The 15894-nt window shown below is 40.6% G+C and overlaps 1 protein-coding gene across 1 annotated transcript; it reads right to left on the bottom strand.

The window, feature by feature from the left end:
• Window positions 1–4765: 4765 nt before the first annotated feature.
• LOC138881048 (uncharacterized) lies at window positions 4766–6543 on the bottom strand. Its single transcript, XM_070161248.1, has 4 exons — window positions 6370–6543; window positions 6060–6271; window positions 5629–6001; window positions 4766–5149 (listed from the first exon to the last, which is right to left on the bottom strand). Exons 1-4 carry the CDS (start codon window positions 6541–6543, stop codon window positions 4766–4768), a joined length of 1143 nt encoding a protein of 380 aa, XP_070017349.1.
• Window positions 6544–15894: the final 9351 nt, after the last annotated feature.

A 15894-nucleotide genomic window follows, 5' to 3' on the forward strand; every position in this document is an offset into this window, starting at 1 on the left:
CTCAAGAACTCCCCATGCCACACAATAGTGATTGGTCATGGCTACGCAAATTCACATTAAGGTAAGCAAGAGGCATATGGTACGCACCTTTCACAACTACTAGACTATACTAAATTAGTCAAATTTATAAGATTGTACAACATACATTATATAAAATAGATGGTGTAGGAACTTGTATTGCATCAAAGCCACACCCCCTAGCATGTAAAAGCATCCCTACACCCCACACTTAGCCCAAATTCATGCACAAATATACTCGGTTACTCAGACTTTACCGGTATACCAAAATCCTCATTAAAGCATTTTAACAAACACCTTGCGGCATAAAGTGTGTGCTTCTTATTCAACAATGGCGGAATATGGTGGCCCTCCCAATTTTCAATGAAGTAGAAGGAATTCTAGTTTACTACTCCGTATACACAATAACCACATAAATTCGACCAGCACAAGCCATCCACCATAAAATTTCATAAAAACTACATAAGGAAAATATTTGGGGGAGTTGGGGCTCTTGGGAATGGGATATCTAATAATTCAAAAAACACACAAGAAAAGAAGAAGAAGAAGAAGAAGAAGAAGAAGAAGAAGAAGAAGAAGAAGAAGAAGAGGAAGAAGAAGAGAGAATAACTTACCTAGAGAGTGTAGAAGAAGGGCAAGAGAAAAACTTGGAGAAACTTTTGTGAGGAAGAGGAGAGAAATCGGGCAGAAGCACTAGATTTGTTCTGTGCGTTCCCTTCCCCTTTTCGTTGTTTTGTTTTGTGTTTGGGTGGGTTTGGGTTATGGTTATGTTGGGTTGGGAATGGATATGGGTATTAGGATGGGGTATAGTATTAGTGTAAATGGGTATGGGTTAGAAAATAAAAATTAAAAAAAATAGAGTTACCTGTATCACTCGCAGCCCGACACCTTGCACCCTGCCTGGCGTTGGGGTTTTTGCAGATACTGTTTCCAGTACCCCAGGCAGCGCTGGGCGCTGGCCTGGGCTATTTTTTCGATTTTTTAAAAAAGAAATCCCTATACCCCAAGCCTTTTATATACCCAATTTACATGTCCTACACCACTATACTTATCATTTCTACTCCTACAAAGAAAATACAAATTAAGAAGTTAAACTAGGAAAGTAATAAAAATTGGGTTGCCTCCCAACAAGCGCCTGATTTAACATCGCGGCACGACGCAGAGTCTCGCTTACTCATCAGCGAGTACAACATTGGTCTTCTCACGACTAATTACTCATCCCCAATAGTGCTTGACTCTATGTCAATTCACCAAAAATTTCCTTTCACCATTTAATGCTCGCAACTTAATTGCACCATAAGGAGTGACTCTCACCACCTTAAACGGGCCTGACCATCTCGATTTTAGCTTTCGAGGAAACAACTTTAGCCTAGAATTGAATAATAATACCAGTTGGCCTGGCTTGAAGTGACGCATCTTGATATGCTTGTCATGCCATTTTTTTGTCTTTTCTTTATAGAGCTTAGCATTTTCATAAGAGTGCAGCCTGAATTCATCTAACTCATTTAACTGCAAAAGTCTTTTCTCTCCCGCGGCTTCAAGGTTTATGTTCAGCTTCTTAATGGCCCAATATGCCTTGTGTTCCAGTTCAACGGGCAAGTAACATGCCTTCTCATAAACAAGCTTGTAAGGGGATGCCTCAATTGGCATTTTATATGCAGTTCTATATGCCCATAAGGCATCATCTAACTTTGCAGCCCAATCCTTCCTATTCACACTCACCATCTTCTCTAATATTTGCTTTATTTCTCTGTTTGACACCTCAGCTTGTCCACTTGTTTGAGGATGATATGCTCTAGCAACTCTGTGACGAACTCCATATTTAGCTAGAAGGTTATTCAACAACCGATTGCAAAAATGAGTCTCCTCATCACTAATTAAGGCACGTGGAGTCCCAAATCTCGAAAATATGTTCTTTTTCACAAAAGCAGCTACCACCATGGCATCATTTGTTAGCAAAGAAATTGCCTCCACCCATTTTGACACATATTCAACTACTAGCAAAATGTATTTGTTTCCTCTGGACGGTGCAAATGGTCCCATAAAATCTATCCCCCACACATCAAAAAGCTCAACTTCTAGGATGTTATTCAAAGGCATCTCATGCCTCCTTGTGATTGTTCTTGTTCTTTGACATTGGTCACACTTCTTAACGAATGCATGGGCATCCTTGAATAAAGTTGGCCAAAGAGACCGGATTGTAGTACCTTTGAAGTTATTCTATCTCCTCCATGATGGCCCCCATAAGGTGATGTATGACAATCATACAACACTAATTCTTTCTTCTTTTCTGGAATACATCTCCTCATCAACTGATCAGCACATTGCTTGTACAAATATGGCTTATCCTAGTAGTAGAAGTTCACATCATGTAAAAACCTCTTTCTAGCTTCAGATTAGATTTCAGGAGGAAGTACCCCACTCACAAGATAATTCACATAGTCCGCGTACCATGGGGTCGGGTCTTGGGTTATAGCAAAAAGTTGCTCATCTGGAAATACTTCTTTAATTTGGCCACCCTCCTCCACGTGATCGTGATTTTCCAGCCTTGATAGATGGTCAGCTACTTGGTTCTCTATCCCCCTTCGATCTCGTATTTCTACATCAAATTCTTGCAGCAACAGAACCCAATGCATCAATCTAGACTTAGATTCTTTTTTTGTAAACAAATACCTGATTGCTACATGATTGGTATAGACTATGACTTTCGTTCCCACCAAGTATGCCCTTAAAGGCTCACACAACAACTAACAACTCCTTCTCAGTGGTTGTGTAATTTAGTTGTGCATCATCAAGAGTCTTACTCGCATAGTAGATGGAATAAAACACCCTGTCCTTCCTCTAGCCTAGCACTGCCCAATAGCATGGTCACTCGCATCACACATAAGTTCAAACGGTAAGGACCAATCAGGTGCCACAATAATGGGAGCATACACCAACTTCTTTTGGAGTTCTTCAAATGCCTTGAGGCAAGCATCATCAAAGTTGAAAGTTACATCTGTTTCAAGCAGCCTACACAAAGGAGTAGCAATTTTTGAAAAATCTTTAATAAAGCGCCGAAGAATCCCGTGTGTCCCAAGAAACTCCGGACACCCTTCACCGAAATAGGTGGAGGTAGTTTTTCAACCGCCTCCACCTTCACCTTATCAACGTCAATGGTGCTCCTAGATACTCTGTGACCCAACACGATGCTTCTTGTACCATAAAATGGCACTTTTCCCAATTCAGTACCAGATTTGTTTCTTCATAATGGGCCAACACCTTGCTTAAATTCCTCAAACAATCATCATAAGAAGACCCAAACACTGAAAAATCATCCATAAGCACTTCCACGAATCTTTCCACCATGTTGGTGAAAATAGCCATCATGCACCTCTGGAAAGTGGCTGGTGCATTACAAACACCGAACGACATTCGCTTGAAGGCAAAAGTACCATAAGGACAAGTAAAAGTGGTCTTTTCCTGATCCTCTGGGCATATGACAATCTGATTGTATCCCAAATAACTATCAAGGAAGCAATAATATTCATGCCCAGCTAATCTGTCTAGCATTTGGTCAATGAATGGAAGTGGGAAATGGTTCTTGTGGGTTGCTTTGTTCAGCCGTCTATAATCAATGCAGACTCTCCACCCCATCACAGTGTAAGTAGGAATTAGCTCATTCTTCTCATTCTCAATCACAATCATTCCTCCCTTTTTAGGCATATATTGAACTGGGCTTACCCAGTTGCTGTCAGAAATAGGAAAAATGATACCTGCATCGAGCAACTTGATTACTTCCTTTTTCACCACCTCTTTCATAATGGGATTTAACCTCATCTGCTACTCCACACTGGGGTCGTGTCCATCCTTCAAGAAGATTTTTTGCATGCAAAATGATGAACTAATTCCCTTGATGTCAGTTATAGTCCACCCAATAGCCTTTTTATGCTCTTGGAGTACTCTGAGCAATTTTTCTTCTTGAGTGTTAGTCAAGTTGGAGGATATAATCACACACAATGTCTCAAAGTTCCCTAAATAAGCATAATGCAGGTGCGCTGGTAAGGCTTGATTTCTAGCTTTGGGGCTTCTTCAATAGATGGCTTCGGAGGGGTCAGAGTGACAGGTCTGTCCAACTCCTCAAATTTTCCAAACCCATGGACATAATTACAGGACATATCAAGTACCTGCTCATTTTCTCCCTTCATTTCATCTTTACTATCTTCTTCATCCCCAATCAAAGCTTGTTCAAGAGGATCTTTAGGGCTCATGTAAGCCACTAATGATGTAGAATCACTTTCCACCATAGAGATCATGGATAGCTCTTTATAGTGGGTTGGTAACTTGAGTACTTTATAAACATTGAATACCTCCACTCGATCGCCCACTCTCATTGTCATCCTTCATTCGCAGACGTCGTTTATAGCTCGGCCCGTGGCTAAGAATAGACGCCCCAAAATAAATGGGACTTCCTGATTAGGCTCGTAATCCAAGATAATGAAATCAACCAGGAATATGAAAGAACCCACTTGAACTAACACATCTTCAATCACTCCCTCAGGATGAGCAAGGGAATGATCAACGCTGCCAACTGTAAGATAACTGTTGTTGGGCTTGGCTCACCCAACCCCAACTGTCTGAAAATAGATAGCGGCATCAAATTGATGCTTGCTCCAAGATCACATAAAGCTTGACAAACAACATATTTACCAATCGAGATTTGGATAGTGAAACTACCTGGATCCTTCAATTTCTGAGGTAACTTACCCTAAATTCTTGAACTGCACTCCTTAGTGAGTGCCATAGTTTCGAACTCGGTCAGCCTCCTTTTATTTTCCACTATATCCTTGATGTACTTTGCATATTTGGGTACTTCTTGTAAGATGTCAACCAATGGATTATTAATTAGCACCTTCTTCAAAATATCAAGAAACTTTTTATATGCGGTATTATCCCTTACTTTCTGCAATCTTTGAGGGAACGGAGGTGGTTGCCTTGCAACCAATGGTGGGGGTTGCTCAACCATCGCCTCTCCAGCTGGCTTCTCTGACTCCTTAGATTTTTCTAATGTTGATTCTATAGTGGTAGGCCTCTTATTAAAAGTCACTTGTTTCCTCTTTTTGACTGAACTTCTTCTAATTGCCTCCCATTCCTCAATGACACAACATTAAGGATGCCTTAGGATTAGCTTCAGTGTCACTTAGAAGAGCTCCAGCTGGTCTAGTGTTTTGAGCACTGGCAAGCTATCCCATTTGGAGCTCCAAATTTCTCATTGTTGCGGCTTGGGCTTGCTGCTCAGCCATAAATTTATGAGCAAGGGCTTGCTGTTCAGCCATCACTTTTTTCAACATGTCTTCAAGGTGACTTGTTGGACTCGCTTGTTGTTCAACCTGAGGTGGTCTATATATGTTGTTGAGGTGCTTGAGGCCTGTATTGATTCTAAGTACCTTGGTTTCCACCCCAAGAGAAGTTTGGGTGGTTCCTCCAGTTGGGATTGTAAGTGTTTCCTTATTGATTTGTTTGGCCCCTATTTGAATTACCCACAAAGCAGACAGACTCTGGATTAGCGGGGCATATGTTTCTCGTGTGACCCTCTCCACATATTTCACAAAACACTTGAACCTGTTGTACCGGTTGTGCTTGTTGCTTATTGATAATCAAGGTCATCTGATTAACTTGGTTGGTTAGTGTAGAAATCTGCGTTGATAATGCTGAGACGACGTCTAACTTAAGAACTCCTCCAGACTTTTGCACTGTGTGTCTACCCATCTCTCCTTGCCAATCCAGATTGGTTTTGGAGAATTTGTTCAATAATGCATATATCTCGTCAAAGCTTTTCTCTAACACTTGACCTCCAGCTACATTATCTACTACAAACTTTGTTTCAGGATGTAGACCTTCTATGAAAGTGTGAGCCAATACTTCTCTTGTCTGATTGTGATGACGACAGTCTCTGATTAGCCCCTTGAATCTCTCCCAAGCAGAGTATAAAGACTCCCATTTTCTGTTTGAAGGCAACTATCACACTTATGATCTTTGCAGTTTTGCCTGAAGGGAAGAACCTAGCCAGAAATTTCCTTGCCAAATCATTCCATGAGGTAATAGAATTAGCTGGTTCTGCCTTCAGCCATCGCTTTGGTTCATCTAACAGCGAGAATGGAAAAAGTGTGAGCCTCACATAGTTTGGAGTGACTCCGTTAGTGATATAAATGTCACTAATCTCCAAGAAGTTCAGGATATGCTGTTGTGGATCCTCGTGTGGAAGACCCATAAACTGCCCATTCGCATGAAGTATCTGAATCATGCTTTGTTTCAGCTCAAAGTGCCCAGTGATTCTGGGATTCACAATGCTAGAGGTGACATTGGAAATACTGGCATTGCCACCTCCTGAACAGCCATGTGTTGCTCCTCTGCCATGTTCCCAGGAAATTGAACAAGTGTCTGAATATTATTTGTGTCCCTTGCTTCCCTCAACCTCCTGTGAAATATTCTCTCAGGTTCAGGGTCAAAGCCTTGAAGTCGGTCTTGACTTCTGACCCTTCGCATTCAATCAAAGTACCTAAGATCCGAGCAACAATCAAGTAATGTTAGACTTGACGAAATAAACAATTAAAACAAAAACCAGAAAGTAGTTAATAGTCAAGTCCCCGGCAACTGCGCCAAAAACTTGTTGCTCCCAAATGCAAATGCAAGTATACGTGGTCGTACAAGTAATAAAATAATAAGTCGAGTGTCGAACCCATAGAGACTTATATCAACTACTCACTAACTCACCAATATTGTTATACAATAAAGCTAAATTTGTGTTCAAGAGTTTAATTATACTAAACTATAATTCTAAGTAATAACTAAATTATCAAGCAATAGAGTGATTGTTATGTATTCAATAGAGACAAATATTCCAGGGTTGTGATCGATTCACCAATCTTATTGTGTTCTAGTTAACTCTCCCTCTCGTACAATTCACTCATGGTTGGTAATTAATCGATAATTGCTTTCATAGCCTTCTCCCGAAGTACTACTCGCCTATTCAAAATAGATTAACGCCTATATTCCTGTGGAATCAATCTATTAAGAATGCATTAAGATTACAATATTTAATTAAGCACAGTGACTAGGTATATTCCTATCCTAACCACATATCCGCCCCCCTAAGGACTAAGATCATGATCTCTTCAATTCTTCTCTAATCTAAACACAGCTTTCCCAAGCATAACATAGATAGTAAATAGAACCTAACTGCTGGCCAGAAAATTAAGCAATTAATCACAGAATGGAAGAAACAACCATATATTAGTGATTATAATCGAGGTTAAGTCAAAGTTAAACAACAATATTCATGGCTAAATCGCAACCCTAGAACAATGGAGTTTTATCCACTCATGATACTAGCAAACAATTGCATAAATTTTGGATAATTGAAAATACAAGAATGGATGAAGAAATCTGAGATGTTCTTGCTCCCGGATATTTTGTGTGTATCTTTCCTCCAAAGTGGCGTCTCTCCCCTCAAAAATAGGCTTAGTCTTTCTTTTATACGTGTTGGGTAGGTCTAGGGCCGAATAAACTGTGTCCCGGGAAAAATAGGACAAAATCATGTCACTGGCGCCAAGCTCCCACCAGGGCACTACCTCAAACTTCTATTCTGCCTCTAGCGAGACAGGTGGCACCCAAATGCTCAATTCGTCCGGTTTTGCTCGTTTTGGTTCAAATCTTGCGCGTTTTGTCCCCAATTGCTCCCGAATCATTCCTACACATAAAAACACTTCAAATTAATATAAATCATAGCATTTAACATCCCAAATTCATGAAACAAAAGTAAAATATGAGGCGATATACATAGAAATATTGTGCTTTAAGCTAAACATCATAAAGCTCGCCACTTACGCTCATTGTAAGTCGAGTGGGTCGCCAACTTCCAAACCCAATCCGGCAGATCAGGAACCTTGCCCGGCATCTACGAAATCGCTATAGAAAAGGAAAATAAGGCGCATTTATGAAGCCCGCCTTTGCCATAAACAAAACTACGAAGGCATGAGTGTACCACTTACGTGTAAAATTCCATTCCTCAGGAAATGGCAGAAACTCCACTGGAATAATATCGACAGTCCGTACCCGGACGAATCGGCCCATCCATCCCCGATCTCCATCTTCTTTATCGTCAACAACAAAAGGTATGGTGGATCGGCATTACAGGGTCAGCAGGCCTCGATGGTGAAAGGGCCAATACAGCCTGATGAGATGACTAAGAGTGAATTCAAGACCTTTTTCTTCCACAAAGAACCTCATCATCAATACTATCCGCCAAAATGATGGGTGAATCTGCGCCAAGGTACCTGGTACTTTCGATAGAAGTCGAGCACAACCCCATCAAGGGGGCCCAGTGTAAAGGGGTACGTGTACACGTTCAAAAATCTCTCGGCATGGTCCATGATGCTCTCCTCCGGGTAAGGTACTCGCAATGCTACCTTTTCTCCCCATCCACAATCCTTTCTCACAAACTCAAGGTGCTCCTCTCTTATTAAAGAAATGAATTTCGAGGCATACTCCTAATAACCTCGAACGTTGGGAGTCTTTTGTGAAGGGAGATTCCCTCCCGAAATAAAGTGCCCAAAGGCGGAGCTCCTTTTTCTTTACCGAGTGAACCCTTATGTAGCAGCCGTGACTATGGTAAAATTAGAGAATTGGAGCGGGAACATGAGCAAGGGCATCAAAATTGAAATGAGGAAGGACCTAACGCAGGAAAGGAAAACTCTATAAAAGAGGATAACTACTTAGAATAGCAGAATCTCCAAAAGGGCGAAGACAACCTATATATGGAAAAAGCGGCGACCACCCGCCTGCCTCAAAGGCCGATTAAAAATACTGGCTAAAGCTTTTATCGCTTTGGAAAGATATGACAGCGGAATCGACTTAGTCACTTTATAACCGTGTCATACACTTGACGCTGCCATACTACGTTTCGGGTTTGGAGACCCTACATCAACCAAGCCTCGAGATGGTACCCGATCTTGAGGACCTTCACCAAAAAGAAGATAGGATCCAAAACGCCATTGGCATCATTACAGGCCTCGAGATAGTACCCGATCTCGAGGACCTTCACCAAAAAGAAGATAGGCTCCAGAAAGCCATTGGCATCATTACAGGCCTCGAGATGGTACCCGATCTCGAGGACCTTCACCAAAAAGAAGATAGGCTCTAGAAAGCCATTGGCATCATTTCAGGCCTCGAGATGGTACCCGATCTCGAGGACCTTCACCAAGAAGAAGAGCGACTCCAGGAAGCCATTAGTATCATTACAGGCCTCGAGATGGTACCTGATCTCGAGGTCCTCCACCAAGAAGAAGATAATCTCTAAGAACATACTCATACGGGCTTGGCCTCGAGGTACCATCCAAACCCGGGTAAGCCCTTATCCGGGATCTATCTACAACGCCTTAAGGCTATCTACACTAAGTTCAAAGCAAGTCTCTAGGTAGCCTGAGCTTGAACAAACCCCCACTCTGGGACTTCTCCCAAAAGCCCAAAGTCTATCTTTATTCTCAAGCATCCGAGCAAATCCTCCCATCAAGGACTATCGCAGGGTCTAAAAGGCTAAGTCTCGTACTAAAAGTTTGAAGCCCTACTCTCATTCAACTCAGAGTCGGGGATCTCGATGACCCAATTTTATCAAACCGATCCGGGCTCGATCCAAGGAACAGAAAAGGGTTCTATGGGGAGTCTTTTTGATCAATCAAGGGCTACAAGAAATACTTGCACCCGGGCTCAATACTCGCACCAATCAGTGGAGTTGTGCATTCAGATTCTCCACAAACACAGATAAAAAGCAATATAGCATAAATCAGAGGTAAATTGAAGAAACATCTTTGTATTCATAAGCATATGATTACAAAAGCCCACGAAGTGTCCTTACACAGATACAAAGAAGCAAAAAAATACACATATAGTAGAGCCAAGAGCCTAATCTATTCTCGGGGATGCATCCACGGCGGTAGTATCTTCGAGCGCCATCTCCTCGAGGGTCTCATATCGGTCTTCCAAAATGATATCTCCAAGGGAGAAGATGAAGAAGAGGAAAGTGAGAAAATGGAGAAGAGGAAAGTGACGCAGAAGAAGCATAAAAGGATGAAGAAGTGACTGAGTGAAAAATCTGGCTAGTATGGATTTCGCTAGCACTACTATTATGAAGCCACTTCTTGAGACGTTACACCGGTGCGGGATGAAACAGTTAGTAGATAGTACCACCTCACTCCACAGAAAGCAAAAGGAGTGAGGCGCCGCGCCGGGTATTCAGGAGAGATGAGTAGAAGTTCATAGTCCTTATATCCTCTAATGCGAGGATAATTTGAGATTTCTCTCTCATCACCTCGGGTCAACAACAACAACAAATCAATACAATCTCACTCGGTAAGGAAAAGCCCTGTAAAAAGGCCATGTCATAACTGATGAGAACGCCGCCATGTAACCTTAGGGCCATGTTCCTCAAACATGGGAAATAACAATGAATGAGGATGGAGAGAAGGGGTGAAAGGCTGCTGAAGAACATTTTGAATGAAGAATTGGTTCCAGGAGGTTCCCATTTATAGAAAGGGCAGCAACGTAACCGACGGCGCAATCAATGTCTTTGAAAGACGTATCGGCAGGCGCAATCAATGCGTTTTTGGGAGCTGGACCGACGACGATATTATCGCTTTAAAGAATAAGAGTCGTCCATGCATTGAATAATCTTGGGAAGATGGATCGACGGGATGCCTCAGTTGTCATAAGGGCTCACGTCATAAGTATGACATTATCAATATAACATCATCATGGAAAGTTCGAAGAGATGTGTATCAAAGTCGTTTCTTATCGTTCTACTCTAAGAAACGCGGGGACTATCTGTATACGGTAAAATCGGAGGGTCCAATTTTCCATCGTTACGATTCCTCGTAAGCACGTCTCGAAGGCTCGAGGCTATGGCCGAGTTTAATCCCTCGAGGGACATCGATGCTCAACCTCGGGGTAGTATAGACTGACGATTACGGAGAGAAAATGGGGAGTTCCCAAGGCGCATAAATAGGGCTGACAAAGTCTAGTAGACTAGTCCAGAAATGAATCAAGACATTAACTAGCTGTACCATCTCCATATCTTTGTAATTAATGCATTTGTACTATGTTAGGATTCCCCCTCATATATAAAGGAGATCCTTGTCATTTTGTAGACATCTGTTGTTCAATACTAAATACACTAGAACATTCTCTCTACTTTCTAACATATTCTCTTGATCTCATTATTTGCATTTGTTATTCATATCCATTGTGTTCTATTTATAGTTCATCATTTATTGCCTATCATTTATCATAAAGAGACATCACCGTAGCTCTCATAAAGTGTTAGTCCTCCCTCGATCGCTCTAAGCTGATTACCCAACTCTACCTCGAGGCATTATAATCGACGGCTCAAGGCCCCGGTCTCCAACTATTCGGTTCGATTGTCATATCGTTCCTAAGCTGTAATCTTGATTTCTAACCTTTTACCCAGCATCCATTGCTTAACAACTAGCATAAAAATATATCATGTATTTTTAGAACCTCATAATCAAATTTAATTGTTATTACCATTTTCACGGTACACAACTATAGCTCTATCTAGTCTTTTCCATATTCTTCTATCTGGTGCCCAATCATTACACCATGTGAATTTGTGCCCCGAAAATCATAAATATAATAAGTTACAATCCAGAATGCAATTGAGGAGGGGGGCTTTTTGATATTTATGAGGAGCACCCACTTCTTTTTCTTATTCTTCATTAAGGCAGTTAAAGTCTCCTGCAACACACCAAGGTAAAGAAGTGCCAAATAATCTATTTAAGTCATCCCAAAGGGAGTTCTTAAATTAGATTTAATCTTGGCATACACAATAGAGAGCATAACATCTTCATCATTGTTCAGATGCAATGTACATGTAAGAACATGTTCTTGGTCATCTACAATGGAGCAATTCATATCATCTTGAGCAAAAATCCAAATTTTACTATTGATGTTGGAGAAAGCTTGAGAGAAACCTAGTGCTCTCTTGTATCTTTGAATCTTATCAATACTGGCAAGGGGCTGAAGGATAGCTATGAAAGTGTGATTGTTGCTAAGTTTGAGAAATTTGAGTCTTTCAAAGGCATTCTTAATGCCTCTAATGTTCCATATGATTGTATTAATCATGAAAAGTTTGGGTAGGGGATGCCAGCTTAGCTCTGGACCTTGTGAGAGGGGCAATACCACCCCCTCTACTTTTACCTATTTTGTATAATCCTTCTCCTCTAGGAGACAAGTTATGGGTATCTGTAATCTCTTCAAATTCTCTACTAACATCAGGGTTAGAGAGAGCTTGAGGACTGCATTTGTCAATAGTTTGGTCTTCAACATTGTCTTTCTCTGCACTTCCTATTTCACGTTCTTCTTCTTCACTTAATGTGTTTCCATTATTGCTCTCATATTCATCTTCCCCATCTGATGTGATATCATTAATATGAAAAGGATGATAGTTTTCTTTGGGAGGTATAGCAATTTGAAGAGGCATAACTTGCAGGTTTGGTTGTACCATATGAAGCTGATCATTTGCAAGGGTAGGAGTGAGTTTGTTCTTTGAGGAAATCTCCTAAATATTATCATCCTCCGGTGATTCCGTGACATAGAATAGTGAATCTAAATTGGTGTTATTCTTGGTATTAGGAGTGTTTGAATTGGTGTCTTGTCCATTTTCTTTGCAGGGGAGTTTGTTGTGGAGATGTAGTATTCTTTTCAATATTGACAGTCTCTTTTTGGTGATTATTGGCTTGAGTTGTAGGGGTGTTCTTCATTTGGGGTGAAATGTGGGTATGCTTCTGGGTTGTTTGTTTTGTCAGATTTATAGCTAAAGGGGGGATAGTATTCTTATCAGTGTTGGTGGTATCTTCCTGGTGCTTGTTGGATTGTGGTGAAGGAATGGATGTATTGGTTAGTACAGGCTCTAGTTGGATATTACTCTGGTTGTGCTTGTGAGCATCTTGCTCTGCATGTGACCTAGTATTCTCAGTGTCGGCAATGTTCTTTTGAGATGTCTCAAAATTTGATTGATGGTCCTGTAAATTGGATTAAGTGTTGTCCCAATGACTGGTAGTAGTCTCTTGAGTATTTTGCTTCAACACCTGCTGAGTCTATTGTTGGTTTTCAGGTTGGCCTTGATTGTGCTCCTTCTGAGGTTGTTTATCAACCCTCTCGTATCTTTGGTTAGTTCGTCTTTTGTTTCTTCTCCTGACTTGTTGAAATGGAGCCTCCTCATTGTTGTTTTGTTCTTTTGGTTGTTCCACATCTTTGATAATTTCTTTCTCTCTGTCTTTCTCCAAGTTTTCTTTCCTTTCCTGATCATTGTTTTTTGAATAGCACTCATTCTCAGAGTGTCCTTGAAGGCAGCAATACTGATAATATTTTGGAATATGTTCATATTCCACTTTCAACCAAAATCCATCTTCACTATTGTCTTCCAATCTGCTATAGCCCACCCATATTTCATCATCTTTGCACTTAGATATATCAACCTCAATTCTTATCTTGGCTATATTGCCCCTATATTTAGAGTAAGTAGCTTGGTCCAAAGCTAGAGCTTGACCAACAGAAGAAAGCATTTTCGTCAAAATGTCCCATTTGTATAGGTGTCATTGTTACTGATGTAGTAATATGCAAACTGGGGCTAATGGGGTTTCAATTTCTGGGATAGAGTCTGGTGTCAAAGGACCTAATTTCATTGTGCATCCAGCTAAATTGATGAATCTTTTGAAATATATGAAATTATAGTCTGTGAGGGCAGTGAAATCTAGGTACATATGTTTAGGATCAAAATATGCAATTTTGATGGTACCTTTCATGGGGAATTGGCTGATAAAACTTCTTCTAATATCTTCCATTGCAAGTCTACCATTCAAGAATGATACACATAATTCAGCTAGCAAGGTACCCAATGCCAACTCAGATGCCAGCTAGGATGCCATGTGGATGAGCAGTTAGTTAACATGTAACAGTTGTGCCGACAATTCAAAAAGAGGGAATGGTGGGAAAGTTAGTTAAAGTCAATTTCAGCTAGTTTGCTCTTCTTTTACATGTATTTGAATTCCTTGTATTAGATATATAAGTAGGAGAAATATAAGAGGGAAAACACATTATTGAATACTAAAAAAATTCTGAAATCTCTTAATCTCTGATCTCCTCTCTTCTCCTTCTTTCTTCTTATCTCTTTCTCTTCATTTCATCAGTGTTGCACTGATCGATACCTACAATTTGGTATCAATTGTATCATAGCTCGTAGACAATGGGACCGCATAGAGCTGTTGATGTGGTGATAGTAGCTCAACCTACACAGTAGTTAGATCTCAGGGAAGAGCTAGCTTAGAAGCAGCAGGAACTGCGAGATGACATTGATAAGCGACACGCTGATTTGCTTCATATGATAAGTTTTCTCAAAAGTTCATTCAAAGATTGGAAATTGAATCAACAATCGAAGGACAATGCATCAACTCGAATGCTAAGGATAAAGTTCTCCAATCCGGGCAAGGGATCTTAGGTCTGAATCTTTATTGTGCTAATACAAATCGAAGACATAACTTACTTTTCCATCGTTTCAATGGGGAAATTTGAAGAGGTGGTTGTAAATGATCGAGCAATATTTCTTTGTTGATAAAACTCCTATTAATCAAAGAGTGAGTCTAGTTGTAATGAATTTGGATGATGAGGCCTTAGAATGGCATCAGTCCTATATGAAATGTCGTGAATCACTTGAAGTGCCTGACTGAGATGACTACTTAGCTGCCTTGGTTGAGACATTTAGTGAAGAGTTCTCTGATCCTATGTTAGAATGAGAGAATTTCAGTTTGCTTTTGCTCGACTTCTAGCTCAATGTGATTTGTCTATCAGTCAAGCTATCTCTTCTTTCCTGGGAGGACTTAAGGAGGAATTAGTGAATCCCGTGAAGATGCATGAACCTCAGACTCTCTCTAAAACACATAGGTTAGCTAGGTTGGCAGAGTCTACCTTGGCTGCTAATGGTATAGCACATAGGTCTAATTCTGGTAAAAAAAAATTCCCTTGCTTTGGGAAGACATGTTTATGACTCATCACCAACCTGAGCACATATTCCTAATTCTACTCCAAACACTAAGCTAGCTTTTCCTGCACCTAGAGCTCCAGTTGTTCCTAAGAATAGGAGGACAATTTCTCCTACTGAGATGCAAGCTAAGAGGGCTCAAGGCTTATGTTATTTCTGTGATGAGAAGTATTCACCAGGACATAAATGCACACTTCCAAAGCAATTTTTTGTATTGGGTTTAGAATATGGAGATGATGAATGTTTAGAGGAATCAAACCTTAAGATAGAAGGTGAGGTCACTACTGAAGATTTGTCTGTTAGTGAAGGTGATCCTCGTATGATTTCCTTATGTGCATTGAGTGGAATACAAGGTGCTCAAACAATACATGTGACTGGGTACAGTAACAAAAGGCCACTACAAATTCTATTGGATGAGGGTAGTACTCACAATTTTATAGATTGTGAATCTGTAAAAAGACTTGGTTGTACCATCTCTTCTACTAAGGTTGGTTATGTTAGACTTAGTAATAATTCTATGGAGGCTACATCTGGAGTAGTGAGGGATTTCCAATGGATGCTACAGGGCACTTCTTATACTTCAGACTTGATAGTCTTTCCAGTTGGGAGATATGATTTGGTTTTGGGAGCTTTGTGGATGAAAACATTCGGACCATTCACTATGGACTACACTGACTTAACCATGTCCTTTACTTATCAAGGAAAGTTACATTTGTTGAAGGGTGCCTCTGAAGAATGCAAGTTGTCCAGCACCAAGGCTATCAACAAAATGAATGGGACCAGATGCA

Source organism: Nicotiana sylvestris, chromosome 11 (genome assembly GCF_000393655.2).
Source record: "Nicotiana sylvestris chromosome 11, ASM39365v2, whole genome shotgun sequence".
Taxonomy (NCBI): Eukaryota; Viridiplantae; Streptophyta; class Magnoliopsida; order Solanales; family Solanaceae; genus Nicotiana; species Nicotiana sylvestris.